At 41.9% G+C, this 21,655-nt stretch overlaps 3 protein-coding genes across 3 annotated transcripts in view; 1 reads left to right on the plus strand and 2 right to left on the minus strand.

The window, feature by feature from the left end:
• LOC133931733 (A disintegrin and metalloproteinase with thrombospondin motifs 3) overlaps positions 1–4,355 on the plus strand; it is a 42,199-nt gene extending 37,844 nt beyond the window's left edge. Inside the window, exons 20-22 of the mRNA XM_062378670.1 lie at positions 197–326; positions 1,689–1,799; positions 2,211–4,355. Of these exons, the coding sequence (XP_062234654.1) occupies positions 197–326; positions 1,689–1,799; positions 2,211–2,779 (810 nt within the window). The 3' untranslated portion in view covers positions 2,780–4,355. The remainder of the gene's footprint in view (positions 1–196; positions 327–1,688; positions 1,800–2,210) is intronic.
• Positions 4,356–5,313: 958 nt separating this feature from the next.
• Positions 5,314–8,969, minus strand: star2 (steroidogenic acute regulatory protein 2). The gene is made up of 8 exons (XM_062378769.1): positions 8,906–8,969; positions 8,687–8,794; positions 8,189–8,316; positions 7,950–8,108; positions 7,491–7,675; positions 6,768–6,861; positions 5,570–5,653; positions 5,314–5,520 (listed from the first exon to the last, which is right to left on the minus strand). The coding sequence occupies exons 1-8, from the start codon at positions 8,967–8,969 to the stop codon at positions 5,314–5,316; spliced, it is 1,029 nt and encodes a 342-aa protein (XP_062234753.1).
• Positions 8,970–13,232: 4,263 nt separating this feature from the next.
• Positions 13,233–17,748, minus strand: tbata (thymus, brain and testes associated). Its single transcript, XM_062378593.1, has 8 exons — positions 17,536–17,748; positions 16,286–16,456; positions 16,077–16,165; positions 15,401–15,550; positions 15,037–15,118; positions 14,359–14,524; positions 14,227–14,267; positions 13,233–13,453 (listed from the first exon to the last, which is right to left on the minus strand). The coding sequence occupies exons 1-8, from the start codon at positions 17,726–17,728 to the stop codon at positions 13,362–13,364; spliced, it is 984 nt and encodes a 327-aa protein (XP_062234577.1). The 5' UTR covers positions 17,729–17,748; the 3' UTR covers positions 13,233–13,361.
• Positions 17,749–21,655: the final 3,907 nt, after the last annotated feature.

A 21,655-nucleotide genomic window follows, 5' to 3' on the forward strand; every position in this document is an offset into this window, starting at 1 on the left:
CTTGAGATGATTATTGTGAAGGGGGATGTGGATACTACATAGACATCAACACTGGTTCAACAAAATGACTATCGTAGTTGCTCAGTGTGTTGTTGTCGGTGTTGGCATAGTGACCATGTTTGGAAGCGTAATGAATGTATAATAAAAATGTTACTGCACAGGTTGAATTGTCTGCTGTGTGTCTTATGTGTGTCAGTGCTCGGTGACCTGCGGCGAAGGAATCCAACAGAGGCAGGTGGTTTGCAAGGCCAGCGACAACACCATCGGAGAGTGTGAGAGCGAGAAGCCGGAAACCGTCCTCATTTGCAAACTCAACTATTGTCCAGGTGAGAGCATTCGGAGTTGATCCATTTTGTGGTTTTGCTGCCTGCATTGCACTCACCGATAGAGAAGCTGTCTCTGCCCGAGCAAGTTATTTCCATTTGCCAAAGAAGTGGGATTAAGATTTGTATGTTTTTCTGTACGAACTTGTGGGTGGTCGTTAATACATGCTGCATCCTGCGCATGTAGTCATAAATCCCTGGCAGTAGATTTGAGGGTCGTTCTCATGGCATGATGTTCCTCTGACTCAACGTTAATCTCACAACCACATAAAACTGCACATTTGCTTACATGATAGAATTTAGCCAGAACTAACAGTTGAAACTCAGATTTAACATCGACACACACATGAGCCACGTCAAAAAATCGGCACAACAGGCCCGGATTTGAGGTTAAAGCTTTTTTCACCACCCTGTAATACTGTTTACATAAACATGATTGAATACACTTTTCTGCTTCTAGGATGAATCACACCAGCTCCTCTGACTGTGCTGTGTGGTCCTTCAAGTATTAAAGCCAAATCTGAGCTCAGACGACACAAGTTTTAGCCCAGATCATCTCTGATGACTAGACTTTTCTGACAATCTGGGAACTTGATCAATTCCGAAGCTTTGGCACAGACTCTCTGGTAACATGAGGGGTAAACAAATCCAGTCTTACAACCTGGACATGTTAATGCTGATGTTTTGGAAAAGAAACCCTTCCCTCAGTGTTTGGGCTCGAAAGTTGTTATAAGTCACTTAAACTGAGATTTTTACAAACTTCTAAAATGCAGATTTTAAAAAACTCTGGTCACACACGCGCGCCCAGTAGTACTTGTACCTCAGTGTTCTTCTCTGTTATTTGACAAATCATTGATGTAGCCTTTATCGCCACCTACTGCCCCGGCATACTGGATTCAGATATTTTCTAAAACGAAGGTCTTGTGAACAGATTTTTTCTTTTTTGGAAAACAAGGCCTTAAACCTTAAAATAGTCAACCCTCATTGAAGTGTATGTGCCTGATGCAACTGGATGGGTTTAAGGATCTCCTGAATGGGACGTTGTTTGATCTGAAAAGATATCTCATCCTCTTTTCTGCACTGAGGCGTTTCCTCACCTCAGCTTTCACGGTGTTACTTCGCCTCCAGAGAGCTGCGAGCACCATTCTGCTTCTCTGAGCAGTCAGCGAGTGGAAAATAGTGGCTTTGCTGAAAAACAGGAGGAAGTACAGGTTGTGCTTCGTGAATCTGTAAATAGCACCGGGCTTTATTACAGGTTTCTGAAAGACTCCTCTCTGTTCTTAAAGCCAGACGTCATTGAACTTTTCTTTTTAAGGAATATCGTTTAGCCTAATTTTGTCCTTTCTCTGCTGTTAATCCCTCCAGGACAGCCAGTGTCTTCTCTCAGTGTTGAGAAGATCGTAAATACCACGATAAAAGCCGATGAAGCGACACGACAGAAGGTTTCTGAAAACCCCGTCCACAAAATCTCCTCAAGTAAGTCAATATGTAATTTATCAGCAGGGGAATCTGATCTGTGGTTTACCAGGCCTGAAAATAATGTCAATTTCACTTCTATCAATCGATCAATCAATATATCAATCTATCTATCTATCTATCTATCTATCTATCTATCTATCTATCTACCTACCTACCTACCTACCTACCTACCTACCTACCTACCTACCTACCTACCTACCTACCTACCTACCTACCTACCTACCTACCTACCTACCTACCTACCTACCTACCTACCTACCTACCTACCTACCTATCTATCTATCTATCTATCTACCTTTCTTATATCAGAAATCAATCTTATAGATAGAAACTGTAAAATCCATATTACATGACTTTCTTTTTTCAATCTCACTCTTATTATGTTTTTTCTTTTCTTGTAATGACTAGATGAGCCATGTCTGGGGGATAAATCGATTTTCTGTCAAATGGAAGTTCTAGCCCGTTATTGTTCAATCCCCGGATATAATAAGCTTTGTTGTGAGTCTTGCAACAAGAAAGAAAACCTCGCCACTCATTCCCCTGATATTGAAAATGCCCCTGTGGTCTTAGTCGAACGTGAATCCTCCACTCCTTCTCAATCCTCATCATCCAAAGAGCCTCTACCTGCCATGACCGAGAGCCCGCCACAAACCACTAAAGCCACCAGCAGACGGCCATGGTCCACCGCCCCGCTGTCGACCACCGCCGCCGACGCTGCTGGATCCTCCACATCCACAGGTGCCTCTCTGCCCCAGGTCCCCACCAGTGCCTCCTTCCTCGTAGCTGAGAAGGAAGACTCTGACCCGGGGCCTCTTCTACCTCCAGAGCCGCCACGGCCCACAGCAGACTCCAGTAGAGGTGCCTCTAAAGAGCACAGTCCAAACAGCACGTTAGGCCCAGTCACTGCCAAGTCAAGAAGGGACGATTTAGGATCCGAGAGGGACTCCAGTCACAGAACCCTGTCGGCTCAGAAATAAGACAGTGAGCGATGCTGTGAACATGCTGCTCAGTGAGACGCTCTCATACATCAGCTCAGCCTGCGTAGCATCTGATAGACTTGCAGTCAGGCTGCAGATATTTTCTTTTCTTTTTTTTTCCCATGCCAGTGAACTGACCAGTGATGGTTACCTCATCAAATCTCCAGAGCGACCTCTGTCGCCCTGCCCTCTGTGCTTCAAATATGAAACGGGAGAAAATGAAGTTGTCAAAACAAAGGTGCTGTAAAATTAAACGACTACAAGACGTGTTCAAAATGTGATGACTGCATTGCTACATTCATGTTTTTATCTGTGTACAGTTATGTAAGCCTGTTTTTTCTCAAGTGCATTAGAACTACTATTGAACTGGTATTGTGAACATGACTAGAGGTCAAAGGCCATGGTTGCAGGCATGCAGGTGCTACCTATGGGGTCCTGAGTGTTCCAACAGAATAATTATAGACCACTCTGCAATCTCTGCATACAGTTTATCTTTTACCTATTACATTAAGATTACAATTATGCATTGAAAGCCTGTTATATTTAATGTATTCTGCTTTTAAAAATATCAATGAATTAAGTGGAAAGGGTTAGGGATTAAAAATGTTTGTAATTCCTGATAAGCCTCCATCCACCTGTTCTTGTTGAGGCTGAAGGTGGCGCTGTTCATTACATACCAATGGACCAATCAGAGCCCCTGTTACTATGGTAAAGACACAGACAAAAAAAGCCAAATTTATTCAGTCCAAGCAAGTAATGAAATACCGTTGACATTAAGATTTTGAAAGCAGTAACATTGTTGTAACAATTGTTTGGCATTGCCACTCACACAGTGACCTTCTAGACAGGATTTGTTGCTATGAGGTTTCCAAGTAACCAGCTGAAACAGGTGCTCTGTATGCCGAGCTTGGCGTTTCATGTTTTTCAGCGGATTCCCCCCCTCTGCTTCCAGTTATCATACTAAGCTAGCCACATGCTAACATTAGACTCACATTTGTTGTGATTTCAGATCTTGTCATCTGAGAATGAAAGAGAGCAAATTACAAAAAAATTCGACATTTTTCAAAATCGATAATAATACAACAGCTTTTAAGGTCTATAAATATTTCCTCGGCACACTCCAGGTTTCATAGTCATCACTCCAGGCAGAGACCTTCATGACTTCTCTGTCCCCGGTGCTTCTTTGTTTTTAATATTGTCCGCATCCAATTTTGTGGTGATAAATCAGCGAGGCTCATCCCTGCTGCAGCGTGCCCTCACAAAAAAGATTTTAGAAAACAATAAATCATGAAGGTTTTTTTTTTGTAACTGATATATTTTTCAGATAATAATGTATATAGTGTAAATTTCAAGTCATGAAAAGTTGTGTTTTGTAATTGGAAACTACAGGTGATGCTGTAAGTCTGCAGACTGTGGTCGGTCATCGTGGTACACCATTCCTGCATTGCAGTCCATAACATCATTATTTGTATTGTATAGTTCTTGTATATACCTACGTGGATGAAAGCTTTAAATGTTAATATTTATTGAATTTTTAAAGTGGTATGGAGAACAAAGTAAAAGACATTTGAAAGAACCAAGATTGTTGTTATTTACTGTTGTTGTGGCTTTTTCCTTCTCGGCTTCAGTGGACAAAACCAAAAGTATGGTAATTGGAGAGGTTTGGTTGAAAACTATAACATCTTATTGTATCAGCATGTCTGAGGATTTATATTGTGCTTTTATAATCTTCATGACCACCCGAAGCGCTTTACAGAACAGTTTTGCCATTGCACATCTTGCCCCAGGGCACTTTGGCACACAGAATGGAACCCCAAACCCTCTGCAGCCCCTGTGTCCGGGAATTTGCATTTGAACTTTACTACTTTGCATGCACCCTGTCTATATTTTTGATCCTAAAAGGAAATGATGGAATAGATTAGCTGGGTTTAAATGTAATTCTGTCAGACAACTCACGTTCAATCATGTAATATATTTATTACAACAGATTTAGTGTTTGGCATCTAGGCTCCAACTTAATCACTCCCCCATATGATTACACAGGAATGATGGGAGTGATGAGCAAATACTTGTAACCCCCCGTTGGAGCCTACAGGTGGATGCTGGGGTGGTGGAGGGGCTGAAGCAACAGGTAGCAATACTGCAGCAGCAGTGCGAGCAAGAGGGGTTGATGGGAAATGTCTCTCTGGTTAAATATACCACCTGATAAGGTAGGTGTGTATTGTAGATGGTTGTGGAGATTGAGGTATGTCAGTGTAGCACTGAGGTTTTACAGAGCTCAGATCTTCTATCCACAGGTCCAGTCAGTTTTAATCCATTCCTCTATTTAATGCATCTGAATGAAGAAGATGATCCTGTTATGAGGTGCTGCTTTATATGTGTCCTTAACCATGAATCAGAAAGATGAAACAATGAAATCACTTTATTGGTTTGATCCAGTCATACGCAGAGTGCAGTTACTCATGTGTCAATGGAGGAGTGTTGACTCCACAGTGTTAACGAGGTTTGATTGGCAGACTTGATATTATTTCCTATTAGAAGCCAGCTGTCTTTGTGCCAGGCTGGCCCTGGCTGCTGATGCTCATCTCCTCCAGCTCTGCTCTACACAGCATTAGGAGCAGAGCTTCTCCCACAGGCAGCGCCTCTGCATTTGAGGAAAGGGCGGCCTCCTGCCGGGCTGTGGGGGGGCCTCCGTCTCTCAGTCTCCCCCTGTGAATGATGACAGGCTGCTGCTGCTGCTGCTGACGAGTGGGTGTCACACAGACTCAGTCAGCTAAGGGTGGTTCTCGCTGTGAGGCGTCTGCGGAGATGTCTGGTGAATTCCAGCTGTGCTCGAGGCAGAGCCTGATTGACAATGGACTTTGGCAGCCACCCCTGAAGAATACATTATCACCGTTAAACCCTCACATTGTTTTTTGATCACAATAACAAAATGGGCTTGACTATCAGGTCCTGATATTCTCCTGCTGCGTAAGAAATATATTCTTTTCATGTGTAAATTTGTTTCCCAATAGCAGGATGCTTCAGTAAAAGAAAATTTGAATTAATTCAAGTCCTATTCTTGAACTGAACTTGACAAACGAGCAAACTCATGTGATGTGGTTGAAAACACTGGAAAGCAAAGCTGGAAGGTGGATCTCGACACGAAACAGTTGAGTTGAAATAAGGTTATTTTGTCCGATTATTATTTAAAGATTGAATAATGAACTTCCAGCGAAGCATTGGTAATTGGAAAACAGAGAAGAAGAATGATAATTGAAAAAAAGCATGTACTCTAATGTCAGCAACAACAATTACAGTTGTGGGTCATCCCATCCAGGAACACAGTGTATCTACATAAATACTGTGTATTCTATAAAATATGAACATAGTATAAATCATTTCATGCACCGTGTCAAATGAGGAGCTAAATCAGGTAATTTCCTGGATCACTCAACAGCTGCACAAACATAGCAGGTTATTTATTCATTACTCATTCCATCACTGATTGTGTTGTTTCCTGCCTCCACCACCTTGGCCTTCTCAGCTCTGCTTCCATATGCCACTCATCAGGATATTTGTGCAAGTTCTTTTTTCTCTAGCAAACGTCTAATGTGTAAATGTTGGATTCCATGTCACAGCCATTTGTGTGTGTTATTCCTGAGAGAATGTAGACAAGTTGCTCGAAGTTTACTGCAGAATGTATTAAATCCCAATGTTTGTTTTTTTAAGCATCTGGGCAGTATAGAGATGCTTGGACCAGACTGAAAGTGGTGTTCTCTCTTTTGTTTTGGAGTTGTTAATTTAATTGGTAGCAGCTGGAAATTGGCCAAGCTGATAAACTCACCACTCATCCAATTAAAGCACCGTGGGAGTGAAAGAGCAAATACACAATGTGCAAAATCAGGAAACAATCGATCGCTGCAGAAAAGGATATTTTCTCCCATTGTGAGTCTGCATAAGGTTTTTCTATTCACTAATTCTTGTGTGTGTGATTGAATGACTTTACCTTCACGTCCATGTTAAGAAGCCACGTGAAGTGACTCTTTCTCGTGTCCCCGTCCAGAGGCTGAATGATGATGCACGTCGGTCCATCCTCAGCTCTGTAAACGCACCAATAAAAATCATTAATTTATCTAATTAACTAATTAACTGACATTAACTAATATGAAAATGTAATGTAATGTTTTATTAATACATAATAATTATTATTGCATTAAACAGAATAAACTATAGGCAAAGTTAATGATATAGTACACTGTTGTATAAGGGACTAGGTCTACACTGGGCAAGCACTTCACCTTTAAATATTTAACTATTTAACAGCCAGTACTAACTTAATGTTGCTCAAGTAGAAAGGTTAATGTTTTATTTTAGCAAAACCTCAGAAATGTAAATTTAAATAAAAATGTGACGGCTATAAAAACATTGTTATGTTGTAATCTAGTCTGTTCCTTCGTCCTAACATCCTTCAACATCCTCTGACGTCTCTCTAATCACACGAGATACGGCTGCAGACGTTTAAGGCCACTGACTGGCTGTCATAACAAACTGAAATGCCAAAGTAAATCAAAACTGGGTTTATCACACTACAGGCTTTTCTGTTCTGACCTTACAACTTGTACTGTATGAGAGGAAGTTGAATGAAACTGGCGAATACATTTCGACCCGGTATGATTAATGTCGGGTTGAGAAAGAGGTGTTGGCGGGTGTGTAAAAAAAATCCTCGAACCTCACAAAGCTCGCCTGAGGTGGGAATGCCTCCAGCTGAATCGCTGCTCCTCCAAGATAAACACTGGACCTTTGTTTGCAGCTGTGTCTGACACTCAGGAAATCCCTTTGGCCAATTAGATTTCCTGCCGTCTCGGCCGAAACCTCGTGAGTGACGATCGTCTCGGTCCCGACGTGCATCAGAACCTGCGGCAGAAGACGAAAATGTCAGATTTAATTTGTAGAGCAGCACTTGAGCTGCTGGGCTTGGATAAATGTGATGACAGGTCGAGCAACGTGAGAACACGTATCCAGCTGCTAAAGTCAAATCATGGCTTTAAACAGAAATGTGCAGACGACCAGACAATAAAAGCATATTTGTCCAAACACTCTCTGAGCCCTGGTCTTCTTCGATAGTATTTTCATGTGGTATTTCAATTTTCCTACATCTTTGCGACCTGTTGAAAGGTGAGTGGCTCACTTTGATTCGCTGAATGCTCGGGTTCCACTGGTGCATCTCCTCCACCCTGGTGAACAGGATGTCATAGAGCTCGTCCACACCGGCCTCCAGCACCGCCTCCAGCCTGAAGACCTTCCTGGCCCCCGGCATCGCTTTGCTGCAGATCACATCCCCGGTGCTCTAGACAGATTCGACATACAAGTGTGAATGTAATAAAATGCCCAATTTGGTAACAGGAATTTGTTTTAATCAGACATTACCTCTGCGATCTCCACCTTCCACCCGTCTTTGTCCTCCAGCATGCTGAGGGCCTTCCTCATTGCTCCCCGGCCTTGTTGCACATAGAACAGCTGATCTTCTTTTGCTGGCACATCGTCTCTGTTGGACTCTGTGAAAGGCACGGGAGTGAAAACCTTCTTTCAAACAGCCGCACTTGAGAGAAAATCAATGAAACCAACAGAGTGGTATTCAACCGCTGCAAAAATCCTCTCCAAGGAACAACATGCCAATTTGGTGGCCCCATCTGTCCCTCTGCTTGCCCCCCCTGCTGCTGCTGCTTCAGCCCCTCCACCACCCCCGCATCCACCTGTAGGCTCCAACAGGGGGGTTATAAATAGAATTGCATCACTCCATTCCTATCTCTTCATATCATATCTGGGGGAGGTGATGAAGTCGGAGCCTAGAAGCCTAAACACCAACTACGTCCTGCTGCAATAAACATTTCAAACGTGAGTTGTCGGATTGAAAAATATATTTACCGTTATAATTCAAACCAGCAAGTGATCTCAGGCGCTGTTGCATTTGTCCCCACCGCTGCAGGTGTGCGACCTCCTGGCCTATCACTGCCATTGTTGTGCGTTGGAGTCCTGCAAGATTTAAGAGAAGATGCAAAAGGTTAAAAAAAACAACAGAAAACTGAGGATTCCCGGAGCGGCCTTTATCTTTTTAATTCCTATAAGATGATGGCCGATGTTTACCTGCCGTACTCCTCAGGTGTGGGTAGGAGATTCCACAGCAGAGCTTCACGACAGCAGGCAGCATGCTGGCTGTCTCCGGCAGTGACAGCAAAGTGAGAGAGCTGAACTTTATAGGGCCCGTGAAGGACGCTCCAAGGAGATAAGGAAGATAGGAAGAGTTCCGAATTCTGCTTCGAAGGACGCACTTGACAAGGGGTTTGGAAACTTAAACAGAACACTGGATGCAACTGCAGGGAGGGAAGTCTGGAGGCTGCGTTTGTGTGAGTGCTGGAACATAAATTATACAAAAAACGAACTAAACTTTCCATCTTTAAAACACTTTCAAATCAAACTGTTATTTCTTCATATAGTGACAGAAACAGCACGGAGCAGGTTGTACAAGGTGAAACCAGCGGGGATGAACCTTAATATTCCACTTTCTGAGTAGCTCTGCGCCAGAGTCGACTATAATAAGCTACTTGATAAGAGAGTAATGAATAACATCGGTGTGCAAAGTAAAAAATAAATGAGATGTGTTAGCAGAACATTGAATTGAATGAAGAAGTTAGAGACAAATTAAAAAAAACAAGCTGAGTTCACTGCAGCGGCATCGCATCTTTTAGAAGACGACAAAATGTTGTGTTTTGAATCCTCGATCGAAGAGACTCCTGCACCATCTCTGTGCAAACGTCCAAATCCATTCACAGTTCCAGGTGTTTCAGGTGTTTTGACCTATCATGCATTTCCTCAGGTTTTAAGAAGTGATAGATTTCAAACTTTGTTTTTAAATAATAAACGAGTGAGTATAGCGAGCTGGGTTAGTCTCTGTGGCTCCCAGAGGACTCGCCTCAGTTTTCTGCTCCCAATTGTTTTCTTCATTAAATCATGAAGAGAAACAAATGTTTGGGGCTGAATTTGACTCAGTGTCTGCAACCGAGGAATCAGACGTGTATGTGTCGTCTCACATGTTGTTGTGGCTCCAGGCAGCTGGATGATTTCAGCCTGAAATATAACAAAACCAAATTTAAGGACAGGCACTTATCGAGCATTCATCCAGATGATGATGATGATGATGATGATGATGATGATGATAAAGATGATGATGATTTTGATTATTATCATCTTTTTTATCAAGATCCATGGAATTAATGCCGGTGAAAAATATGAAAATATAGAAAAAAGCAAAGTCCAATCAAGTGGGGGAATAAGTTCTTTCTTCTGTGACTCATATCACATCCGTACACCAAGTTTCGTGATAATTCATTGACCAGTTTTTGTTTTATCTTGTAAAAAAAAAAAGGGATAGGGTTAAAAACCTCTGTGATAGAGTGGTTCTAATGATGTGATGCAGTTTATAATCTATGTTGATTATTTATTATCTTATCTCATAACTCAAAGGTAAGACAACGGTGTATTTAACAGTCGTATCTCCACTTATGACGCTTTGAGCATTCCTCTGTTGGCTGCATTTCTAGTGTGCACTGGTTCTTACTGGGTGCAATGATAGTAAAACGTATTCAATTCCAGTTGTCAATCATGAGAGAAGATAAAGGGTATGCACAAGACTAATGGCATTGAGGTGATAAGTAAGCTTAAATCAATATGAGTTATTTCTTTAAGAGCATGGCTCACTAATCATGTGCATAGCTTTCACTTTCCATAAAATCCCCCAGGGGAAGAAATCCCATGAAATGGCAAAAATATACAGTTGTTATATTCAGATAACTTAAAATACAATACTCTGTTATATAAATCGATGACTTCTGTTCACTCGCTTATAGAGTTCATTATTTATAATCATGAAACCCTCTGACCTTCTGAATGGTCATTTGGGGATTTACATGATGAGGAAAGCGCTCTACAGTATATTGGCTCTGCTCTGCGATGCCCATGAGTAAAGAATACCTGCACACTACGTATATGCCAAATCAAAGAGGCTGTAGAATGGGATTATGACTTAAATGCGGGCAGCACAAGTCGCTGCAAGTGCCTGCATGATGTACACAGAGGAAATAAGAAGGTGGTCAATGGGGGGGATGGGAAGTTAAGCCACTAACCCTGCATATCCTCTGGATTCCCAGCATTCAATATCCTCGTCTTCTCTCCCTCACTGGGTCATTAGGCAAAGATGTTATGGTGCAGGGGTCTGTGTGGATTTCCATCCCAGCAGAACCTAAGACCCTCTGCAACCTGAATTGAAAATCTTTTCTACTTGTGTGTGTGTAAGTGTGTGTGTGTGTGATATACTTGGAGGGCCCAGTGTCTCCCTCTCGCCTTAACGCTGCCTTGCAGGAACGCTTCCCTGATACAGCCTCAGGAAACAGCTGCCTCTTATCGCCCGGAGCCAACAGGTGTCCTTGTGGGAAGGATTCATGACGTGAAAGCTGAACTTCACCTGCTGACCAGGCCGCCTGACCTCCGGATGGATGGGAGATGTCTGAAACAGCAAGGATGCCCAATAAAGATTCTCACCATGTCCACAGGTCGTCCTAACTTGTGCACTGAGCTGGCCAAAATAAAAAATGCATTCGTCAATACAGTGCTGGTCAATTGTAAGAAACATGTGTGTTATGGCTTGACAGATTCTGCAAATGCAAAATAAACAGAATCAAATCCATCCAATGCCAAAAGGAGCCCTTTTTTTGAATGAGTGTTTTTGTCTCTGTGTTGACGTTGGCACGGCCTGATGTCATGTGTGTTTGCTCATTTTGCTTCTGTCATATCACTGTCAGTCTAACCTGATGAAACCACATGTCCATACGAGGCAGATTAAGGACCCGCCTCAGGGCTGAGAGCTGTCGGAGACCAAACACGGGAACCTACAATGGCGCTGATTAACCAGACTAAACAGTCTCCTTCAATTTAATCAAGCTGCACCAGCTTTTTACACACTCATACATATCAGTCGCCTTAATGTGCCTGATCTCTGTCATCAAGATCCACGTGGAATAATGTCTAATAGGAGAATAAAACCGTTTCAGATCAGGATTTGAATTCTTCTCGAGTGAGAATCTGAGGTGATTCAGAAAAACACAAATCCATCCGGTTACTCAGTCGAAAGCTGAAAGGGATTTGCACTTTAAGCTCAACTGAACTGGACAGCCCCTAATTTTGTAAGGTCTCAACCTCATTATGTGCAGAGCCTTGGGATAATGTACGTTGTGATTTGCTGAGATACAAATGCAATTGAATTCAGCTTATTTTTGTCTTCTACAGCAAATTGCCTTGGGAATTGATAATGCGGCATTGTATTGTATTGTGTTGCGTTGAGTTGTATTGCACATCAATTTCCACAACCTCGCTTTCTGCAAGGTCAACGTGTATTAGGGGTAAAAAGTCAATCTTCTCCATTGACTGCGTGGTCCGTGTGCAGAACTAATGACAGTCAGTCACTTGCTTCTCTGCGGTTGGCGTTATGTTCTAGTCCCGGCTGTACCAGACTCCTGCTGTGAAACTCAACGCTCTCATCTGTTCAGTTTCCCACTGTGAAAGCCCTCACTTCTCCTATTCAACACTTTCTATGTGGTGCTTTAGGTGACCTGCACTCTGTAAGAGGTGTTCAGGGCCACACTGCCCAGTTGCTAAGGCTGACTCTCCATCAGCCCAATTACCTTTCAAGCTGCAGGACACCTGCTGCCATTATAGACTAAACGTATATATATATGTTCAGTCCTTCGTGCTTGAATGTGAAATCTGAAAAGAAGGAACGGAGTCAACTTTAGAGCTGGATATGATTGTTACAGGGTCGAGCCTCGGCCACTTGTTGGTCTATCACAGGTCAGGTGTAAATGCAAAGCTCTAATTTCGTGCGTTATTTGGAATTGTTGTTAATTTTCTTTGTCATATCGCTTCGATGTAACCATGAAAATTGTTTTTGTGTGCACTCTCCTGCAGAACAACATGCCCTGGTGAGTTGCTTGTTTTCAGTTCTTTACTCTGTGAAGGTTTGTGTCTTTTCTTTTCGATATGACGGCTCCCCAAAAGTGAAGCCAAAGCGCCTTCATCGCCCCCTGATGGCTGGCTGCGCAATGGGTCATAAATCCCTCCTCCCCCAGATTACGAGATGGAACATGCATCAAATTAAAAAGTCAGACTACATGTCATATTTTTCCAGTAAGTTTACTTTTAATTAGTTATTTGATGCTATAAAATGGGGTGAAATGCTGTGATTGACAGCTGAAACTGACTCATGATTGGTCAATTGGTTCAAACCCTTCATCACTACTAATCAGACCTTGCATCCAGGATATTTTGGCTTCATTTCTACATAGAGGGAGAAAAAGGAGACGCTGCGTCCATCTTTATACACAATCTTGAAAAAAACGTTTTATTTGAATATGTTCTCAAGTGCACAAAATATTTATACAAGTTATATTTCGCCTCAAACTAAAGATTACACTTTGTAAACTAATCTTGCCACTTGTCTCAGTGTTGAAACATCAGCTGGTGTGGAGTTGTGATGAGAAGCAGGTGACGTCTATACGCTCTCTGTGCGCTGGAGGGGACGACCTTGAGGAGTACTCTGAGCTCCGGCGTGCACTTCGAGCACCTCCGCACCCCCGACACTCACTGCAAACAGAGCCATCGAGTCAGTCACACAACAGACACACAACACGACAGTAATGGGGTTCTATTCAGATCTATTGCAGAGAAGATAACCGTCCTCACACTGAACGGCTTTCCACGGCAATCCTATTTTGTACACACGGAGAAACTGCTGTACAAGGACACTTATTATCGCTACTTCATTGATGTTATTATTGTGAAATGCACGTCAGAAGCGAAAATTCTTGATACCCTTGATAGCTATATTTCCCTTCATAAATGTTGAGATTATCTCCTGGCGTTTTTTTTAAGGTTCCCAGACATAGAAGAAAGAAAACAAGGGAATTAGTCTATCCAATTAAAGCTGTGAAATGCTGAATATGAAGAATCTGTTGGCATGGGAAAAGATTTTTGGGCCTGAAGCCTCTTCTGTTTTCCATTTCGAGTTTAAATAGAATAATAAAGTTAAGGCAAAATGCCGTCTGGATCGAAAACACCTAAACAAAGTATTGGTGTGTGTGTGTTTTTAGTGGAAAAACATTAGACTAGAATGTTGACAGAGTACACTGGAGTCTTGGCCCAGATATTCACTGCCTACGCTGTAAGCTGCAAATTATGCATGGAGCCGTTGCTCCCAGAAGTGTCAGACAAGTGCAGAACAAATGATTCTTGCTGGTCGATTATATTAAAAAGAAAATCTAACCTTGTAACTTTTCTTGAGGCTTTAACTAGCTTTGACTTTGCTGAAATAGGCCTGAACACAAATAACGGAGAAAAGCAGGATGCCATTTCATCACCTGGTTTGTCATCACTGAAGGTTTGGTTCATCCTGAGTGAGCTGTGGAGGTAAAAAAAGAATCTTCAACACATCAACCTTGACAAACTTCGAAACACAAGTAGGAGATAGAAACTTGAGCGATCGCCCTGACCACGTTGTTTGCGGTGTCCTCCACGGCTGCTCGAACTTTGCATCGTACACCGATGCTGATGTGCCAGGATGAGAAGCCTGGAGCGGATGGAGGCTCGGCTGGTGGTGGCCCGAGTGGTCGACGCCGTCCAGAGCATGTTTGATCATCCCCATCACCAGGTCTTTCTCTGAGGGGGCAACACATCACACAGTGCCAGAGGAGTTCAACCATTCCCATCAGCAGCAACTATACACCTCCTGTTTTTATCTTTATTCACCAAAGTAATAAAAAGGTTATTGAACCCGAATCTAAAATGGGAACTGTGAACATTGGAGAAGAATGGCTTCTGCAATGAAACAATATGAGAGGTCACGACAGAAAAGCAAGGATATTCAGAAAGTTAATTAAAAATATATCAATTCAATCACCTTGAACCCACCGATAAACACTTACGGGTGTATAGATGACGCCTTCATGACTCCATGGCCAAATCGTTATGTAATAATCAGGTTTGAATGATTATCTACTAAATTAAAGTAAAGCAAAGGGAAATAATATTGAAAGTCAAATAGTATTATATGTATTTGTTGCACTATATATATATATATGCATATTTGTATCTGAATAAACCTTCTGGCAATACTATTTCTGTCAAATACATATTATGCCACTGTAGAATGTATGCCGTTGTGTTTTTACCTCTTTGTCCTGCGAGCAGAAGCCACTGCTGGACCGTGGAGAGAGAGTCTGTTTGCAGGATCTGACAAAGCAGCTCCAGCACCTGATAAGAGAGCAAACGACAGGAGCTTACAAACCACAGGAATTTGAAGCTGGCGGGTATTTTCCGACAATAAATAAAACGCAGGGTAGCCTCGGGCAAAAGCCTGAGTGCTCTGGAGAATTTCTATAATGCTGAACATCTCCCATTGATCTGCCTCTAATCCTCCCTCTCTGTTGGGAAATATTGCATGGCTGTGCCTCATTTCGAACCCAAACGACCGTGTGAGACACTTTTGTTTTTCTAAAGTTGAAGGAGCTCAAGAGCAGTGGAGGAGGACTTCACCGTGAGTTCTTGATCATGGAAGGGCTGAGGAAAGAGCAGGCGCTGGGAGCCAGATCTGCGCTGGTAAGACTTCGTGGGCGGAGGGATGATTCTCCCAGTGTCAGCCGAATATTGGGTCTTGCGACGGACAAATTCTTCTTCTGGTGGCTCCTGGAATGAATTGACAAAATCATGGTTTTTACACAATACACACAACCCCTTAAATTTTCGACAATGACATTCAATTTAAAACTTATTCTTCAATAATAATGATAACAACTACCTGAAATAACAGAAAAATACATTTTACATGTACTATGTCTATTTAGTTTGTTTCATGTCCCATCCACTATCACGGAGCAGTTAGGGTTTATGACCTATATTGCACTCCAGCCACCGGGAGGCGATCCAGATGATTTGGCTTCAGTTTTGGGCCGCTGTGATGTCGTCCATCTTTAAATACAGTCTATGGCTGATTCTTACTAGGAAAGTTTACCCCATTATTCAAAATCCCTCAAGTTCATCTCTCGAGGAAGAACTTAAAGGTCCACCGGTACATTTTAACTCTGCCTCTCAATCACATCTTAACCCTGACGATGGCCCTACTCATATCCAACCAGAACCTTAAGCCTTAGTCTTAATCTGAGGCAAACAAACAAGTGATTCCAGGTTCCAGTATTCAAACCAAAGCATGCACCTCTCGTTTGTCCCTCTGTGCTCGAGGAGACAAGCTGACTTTTGCAGCGAGATCTTTGAGTTCATCCCTCCAGGCCTCTGAAAACAGGGCTGCGAAAAGAAAGCAGAACATTTAGCCTATTCGTTCTCAATAAACGACTCTCATGATTTGATAGCAGAGCTTTTAGAAAAATAAATGAAAAGATTCAGGCGTCATGCATGTAATTGTACCTGATTTATTTCTGTAACTGCCGACTCCGTTTAGACTCTGATTGAGTGGGAAATCAAAAGAAGTGTCGGCCACTTTCCTGAGGACGTGGCTCTTGAGAAGTGGATGAGGAAATAATGACGAGGTGACAAACCAATCATCTCTCACCATGCAGACAGGTCTCCCATTAAGTCCTATGGACACGAGAGAGGCACGATATTCATACATGCTTCAGAAGAGAGTCGGCAATCAAAGAAATGCCCTGGAAAAATCTAGGCCAGAAAACCCCCTGCTGAGACTAAAGCTGATAGCTTCTTATGACCTACTTTTCTGCCAGTACTGTAGGTTGTGTCTTTCATGTAGCATATTGCTATTCTATAGGTGCCCGCACAGCTGCGCGTGAAATATTTAATATTGTGGTAATTCTGACTTATGACTGATCTCAGGAGGTGAGGCTTCCACAGAGGGATGACCTTGTTAATTGCTTTATTTTTAAAGCAAAAGCTTCTGAGGGAATTTAAGCTAAAGCAACACATTTAGTGCTCACAAGTAATAAACTGCTGTCAGAATTAATGAGTGCAAAAAAAGAAAGTTTTTCAGAGGATTTATTAATCGAGGTTTCCAATAACAGTCCCTAGATATCAGAGAAGCTGGTTCAGTAAAGGTCTTCACTTCAGCCTATAACTAGACCTTGCACTTGGACTTTTATCGTTTTTATCATTTTCTTTCTTTTCTGTTTTAAATTTCTTTTATAACAGTAGAGGCTTGTCTGTCATAATGGTGAGTTCTTATCACACTGATGTTTGTTCACGGGTTAATTTTTCACGTTTGTTTGGTTGAAATTAGAAATCTGATTCTTTAACAACAGGGTGAAACGTCATGATTGACACTTGAGACTGAGTCGCGATTGGTCGAGTGTGTGTATCACTTAACTATAAACTAAATACTTAGCTAAATTCTAAACTCAGGGTCCTGTTACACAAAATGGCAAATTTATTGTTCCGGATATTTTCCCACATATTTCATCATTAATGCTGGTTATATATTAGATGTAAATATTCCATCCAATAGTGAATTGATACCAAACGGAAAGTTTCCCACTTCCGTTCCGGTGTTTTTGATAAAATGCAATCTATCTTGCTAATGAGATACGTAGATTGGAATCTCATTGGGTCCTCAGGGTGTTTCCTTGGTTACTGGAACCAAATACTCAGTGAAATCAAACATCGAACTTCCATTTCATAAACTATGAGAATATCTTCTGCCTGCTCACCTTGGATATGCCTCACCCTGTTTGGATGAGGGTTGTGCCGTGAGAAGAATGAGTGATGGCTCAAGGCACCGAAGCGCGGACTGCCTCTCGACAGCGTCTTGGTGAATTCGTTGGTGAGCAGCACCTGAGTGGACTGACTGGGACTGCTCTGTCCTGTTGTCCCTCGGGAGCTTGAACCTTGCACGACGGACATATCTCCGAATGGCGGCTGGAGGGCTTTGATTAAATCTAAAATATTAAGAGAAAGGTTTAAAAAATGAAGGTACTTTATGAAGAGAAGCGTTGGAAATAACAGAAGGTTTAATGGTCGAGGCTGTTACTGTGAACACACATTCTCAAAAACAGTTGAAAACTAAAACCTTTCAGAGACACAGATGACTAAAGCTTGACGAAGCCAGGGAGTCCAAACATAACCTTGCTTTTCAAAATTGTCCAGAAACACAAGTCCTCAAAATTCCACATAGAATAATTCCAATTTGGAGAAGAAATAACTATCAATAACCACTTTACCTGTGAAAGCCGCCTCCAGCTGAAATCCTCTGATACTTACTGCTCTGTGTCGCCACCGTTTCTAAGAGACTCTCCAACCAAACAAATAAACAATGGCATCCCTGCACAGCCAGTGAATGGCGTTTCTAAACCGGTTCATTTAGGGCAGATTTTTTTTAACATGCATCACAGGTATAATCTGGCCAATTCATGGTGTTGAATATATTAACTCAGTGGGGTGCTGTTGAAAAAGCTTGAATTGAGGTTTGATGAAATGATCTCTCACGGGATAAACTCACTCTCCACTTTGCCCCACATGAGGAGCTTTGAGGACAAACATGGCAAAAGAAACTCTTCAGATGCTCAGGCCCTCGGCGCAGAATCCGCCATGGACGTGTGAGAGCCACAGACTTGCTCCAGATGGCCTCCTCTCTAGTGCAGAACTTAATCCCTGTGCCGCTGCTTCCTCCTTCTCTCCCTGAGCCCGGAGGCCGGAGAGCATCACCAAGCTCGCTGCGGCATTAATGAGGCATCGATAGACCTCATCAGCAGCTGCGGTTGTGAGATGTAGGTTCAACATCTAAATTGTGTCCACACGATAAAAATGTAGACAATCTAAATATGGCTTTTTGGGGAATTATCAATTTCCAGTCTCCCCCTGTGTGTGTGTGGGTGTTGGTTGTTGCCTGACGTTGTGACACTGTTGTTTAAATCCCTGGCGACCCATTTAAACAGATGCTCTGTGGAAGGAAAGCAAATACAGGGAATAATATGGAGGCTTGTTAAACACAAAATAATTGAATTTTATCCACAAGAGGGAGACTGAACTCACGTTTTTTTATTTGATTTTAATTCTACATTTAACTTTATATGACTTTATCATACTTTATCCCCCTTTAAGCTTAATCAGATTTACTTTTTTATATTTCTATGTGTATAGATTGGAGGGGCTGAAGCTACATTCCATGGCATAAGCTTGTATTGTATAATGTAATATGTAATATGACCTATTTTTCTAATGAGCTCATACAGAAGCAAAATTTCCATCTAATTGGATTATCAAGCGATGAGATTCCAGTTAAAGCAGAAGTACAATAGAAAAATGATGGTAAAAGATGTTAAACGTTTCCTGCACTAAGCCGGTCCCTGTTTAGCGCCTAGATTGGCTCCTATTGCCAAGAGAACCGGTACAAACCTCGTTAGATTCTGAATAAAAAAAAGACCATCCATTGTTTTAATAGGGACGTGAATCTATCCAACTGCAGCTTTCAGCGTGTCAACTGCTGAGAAGAAATCACAGTAATTTCTTTCACTGTGACTCTCAACTCAGTGTACCGCTTCCCCCTCGTTTTTTTTTATCAGCCGATTATCTCTCACTGGCAGAATTTTGTTGTGACCATTTTACATGTTTCTGTTGCTGAGCGTAAACCGCTTGGGAAAGAAATCCACAGATAGATTACTCAACAGGAGAAGTCAACTCTGCATTAATTTGTGACCTGAGAAGTGGTTTTCATTGAACAGTCTTTGAACCAATATTACAGTGGCAAGTCTCAGTTTGCCTTTTTTTCTTTTATACTTTAAGTACATTCCAGAGCGGGTACTTGTACAAGAGGTTGAATCAGTGCTTTTGCTTGAGTCTTTTTGTGAAGGTCCGTGAACAGCGACAATCCAAAGAGTTATTGATCACAGTGAGCTCTTCATGTCATGTAAAAAAGCAGTGTAATTTATCCTGAAGGGACAGGAGATGCCATTAAAAGCAGAGAGGGGGGGGGGGGGTGTGTGTGTGTGTGGGGGGGGGGACAGAGAAGGAGATGCTCCATCATTTCACACTTAACATGTTTACATGGCATGATGTGCATCCAGGTGGTGTGGAATCAGAAGCTGTGTCTGATTCTCTGATAATTGCACTTGTAGTGGAAATCCAACAGATCCATGAAATTGAAATTAAAGTAGAAATGGAATGAACCATAATGTCGTCCCTGTGACTTTCATGGATCAAATCAAATTGCGTTTCACAAATCATGTTACAGGTTTTTTTCACATCAGACAAATTACAACTCATTCATTCCTGAACATCTATAAAAAAATATAAAACAACATCACATATCTCTATTTTGTGGATGGAGGTATTATCTAATAGTTAATATAAAAAAAAGAAGGTATTTAACCTGTTTTGTGTTTTAAATTTACACAACCTCTAACTTTATGAAGGAAACATTTAACGATTCATAAAACTAGAAACTGTGATGATTGTTGTGGAGGTAATTTGATCTATTGGTTTCTGCAGAGTGAGAACGAAGGGAACACAGAAGAAACTTGATTATTGCAATACTACAAAGTGTTTGTAATTTGAGTTTCCTTGAACAGCAGTTCAGCAAAATCAATATTATTCATCGGCAATTTTTTAACATAAATTTGTCTTTGCTGTCTTGCAAATTTAACATTTCTGAGAATTCTCTAGGTCTCTCTATGTTACTTCATCATCCAGCCATCCAGCCATTATCTATTCTGCTAAAGCTTTAAGTGGTCTCAAGAGGCCGGAGTCAATCCCAGGTGACATTTGGCGAGAAGCGGGATTCATCCCTTTTCTGCCTGTTATCCGGTGTCGGGTCACAGTGGCAGCAGGTTAGACAGCCCAGACGTCGATCTTGACAGTGATGCTCCAGCTCCTCCTGGGACATCCTGAGGTCTTCCCAGAACAGATGAGATATATATAATCTCTACAGCTTGTTCCGGGGTCTGCCTCTGGGTTTCGTGGTCTGAAGAGCTCCCTTGGGAGGTGCCCATGGAGGAACCCTTATTAGATGCCCCAACCACCTCAACCGGCTCTGTTCCACGTTGAAGAGCAGCAGCAACACGCCGAGTTCCCCCTGAGATAATTAAACTCCTTCACACAAGTCTAACGTGATTTGAGAGAGCAGAGAAACACAACCTCCTCCGTTGTTCTCTCTCGTTGAATTTGTTGATTCAAGGCGATAAAAGCAGGTTGACACATCATGATTGACCTTGAATCATGATTGGTTGAGCACATCAATATCGTTACTTGTTGCGTCAGAAGTGACATTTGCCAGAAAACCTGAAGAGAAAGTCTTTTATTCAGATTTATTTCCCAAACAGATTCAAGATTCAAGAGTTTTATTATCAAATGCACAGAGATAACAATTAAGATTAAGAATTAAAAAAACAGGTTAAGAGGTGTTAAATAATATGATTATATAAACATTTGAATAATATGTTTCCATAAGGTGACTTGTGTGAGCAGATTTAGGTCCCTACATCATAAGTAATACCGGGGCCTCACACACACACCTTCTGTTCACTTGTATCTCAGTCTCACCCCCTGCAGGAGGACACCATCACAGCACTGGGCAGCTCCATCAGTTAGAGACTGATTCACACTAAGTATCAGACCTGTATTCTTCCTGCAGCAGTAAGGCTGTGTACAACCAGCTCTGCTCCCCATAGAACTAAACACACACATAAGGACTGCACTTTACCTCTGGTTTAGCACTCTTAACTGTGCGATTCTCCTTCTGTCTGTGCAGTACAATCCATTCACCATACATAGTCTCACACTGTGCATATGTTCCTTATTTTCCATTTATCTTGTTTACACTTAAGCAATATTATC

This window comes from Platichthys flesus, chromosome 20 (genome assembly GCF_949316205.1).
Source record: "Platichthys flesus chromosome 20, fPlaFle2.1, whole genome shotgun sequence".
In the NCBI taxonomy this organism is placed as follows: Eukaryota; Metazoa; Chordata; class Actinopteri; order Pleuronectiformes; family Pleuronectidae; genus Platichthys; species Platichthys flesus.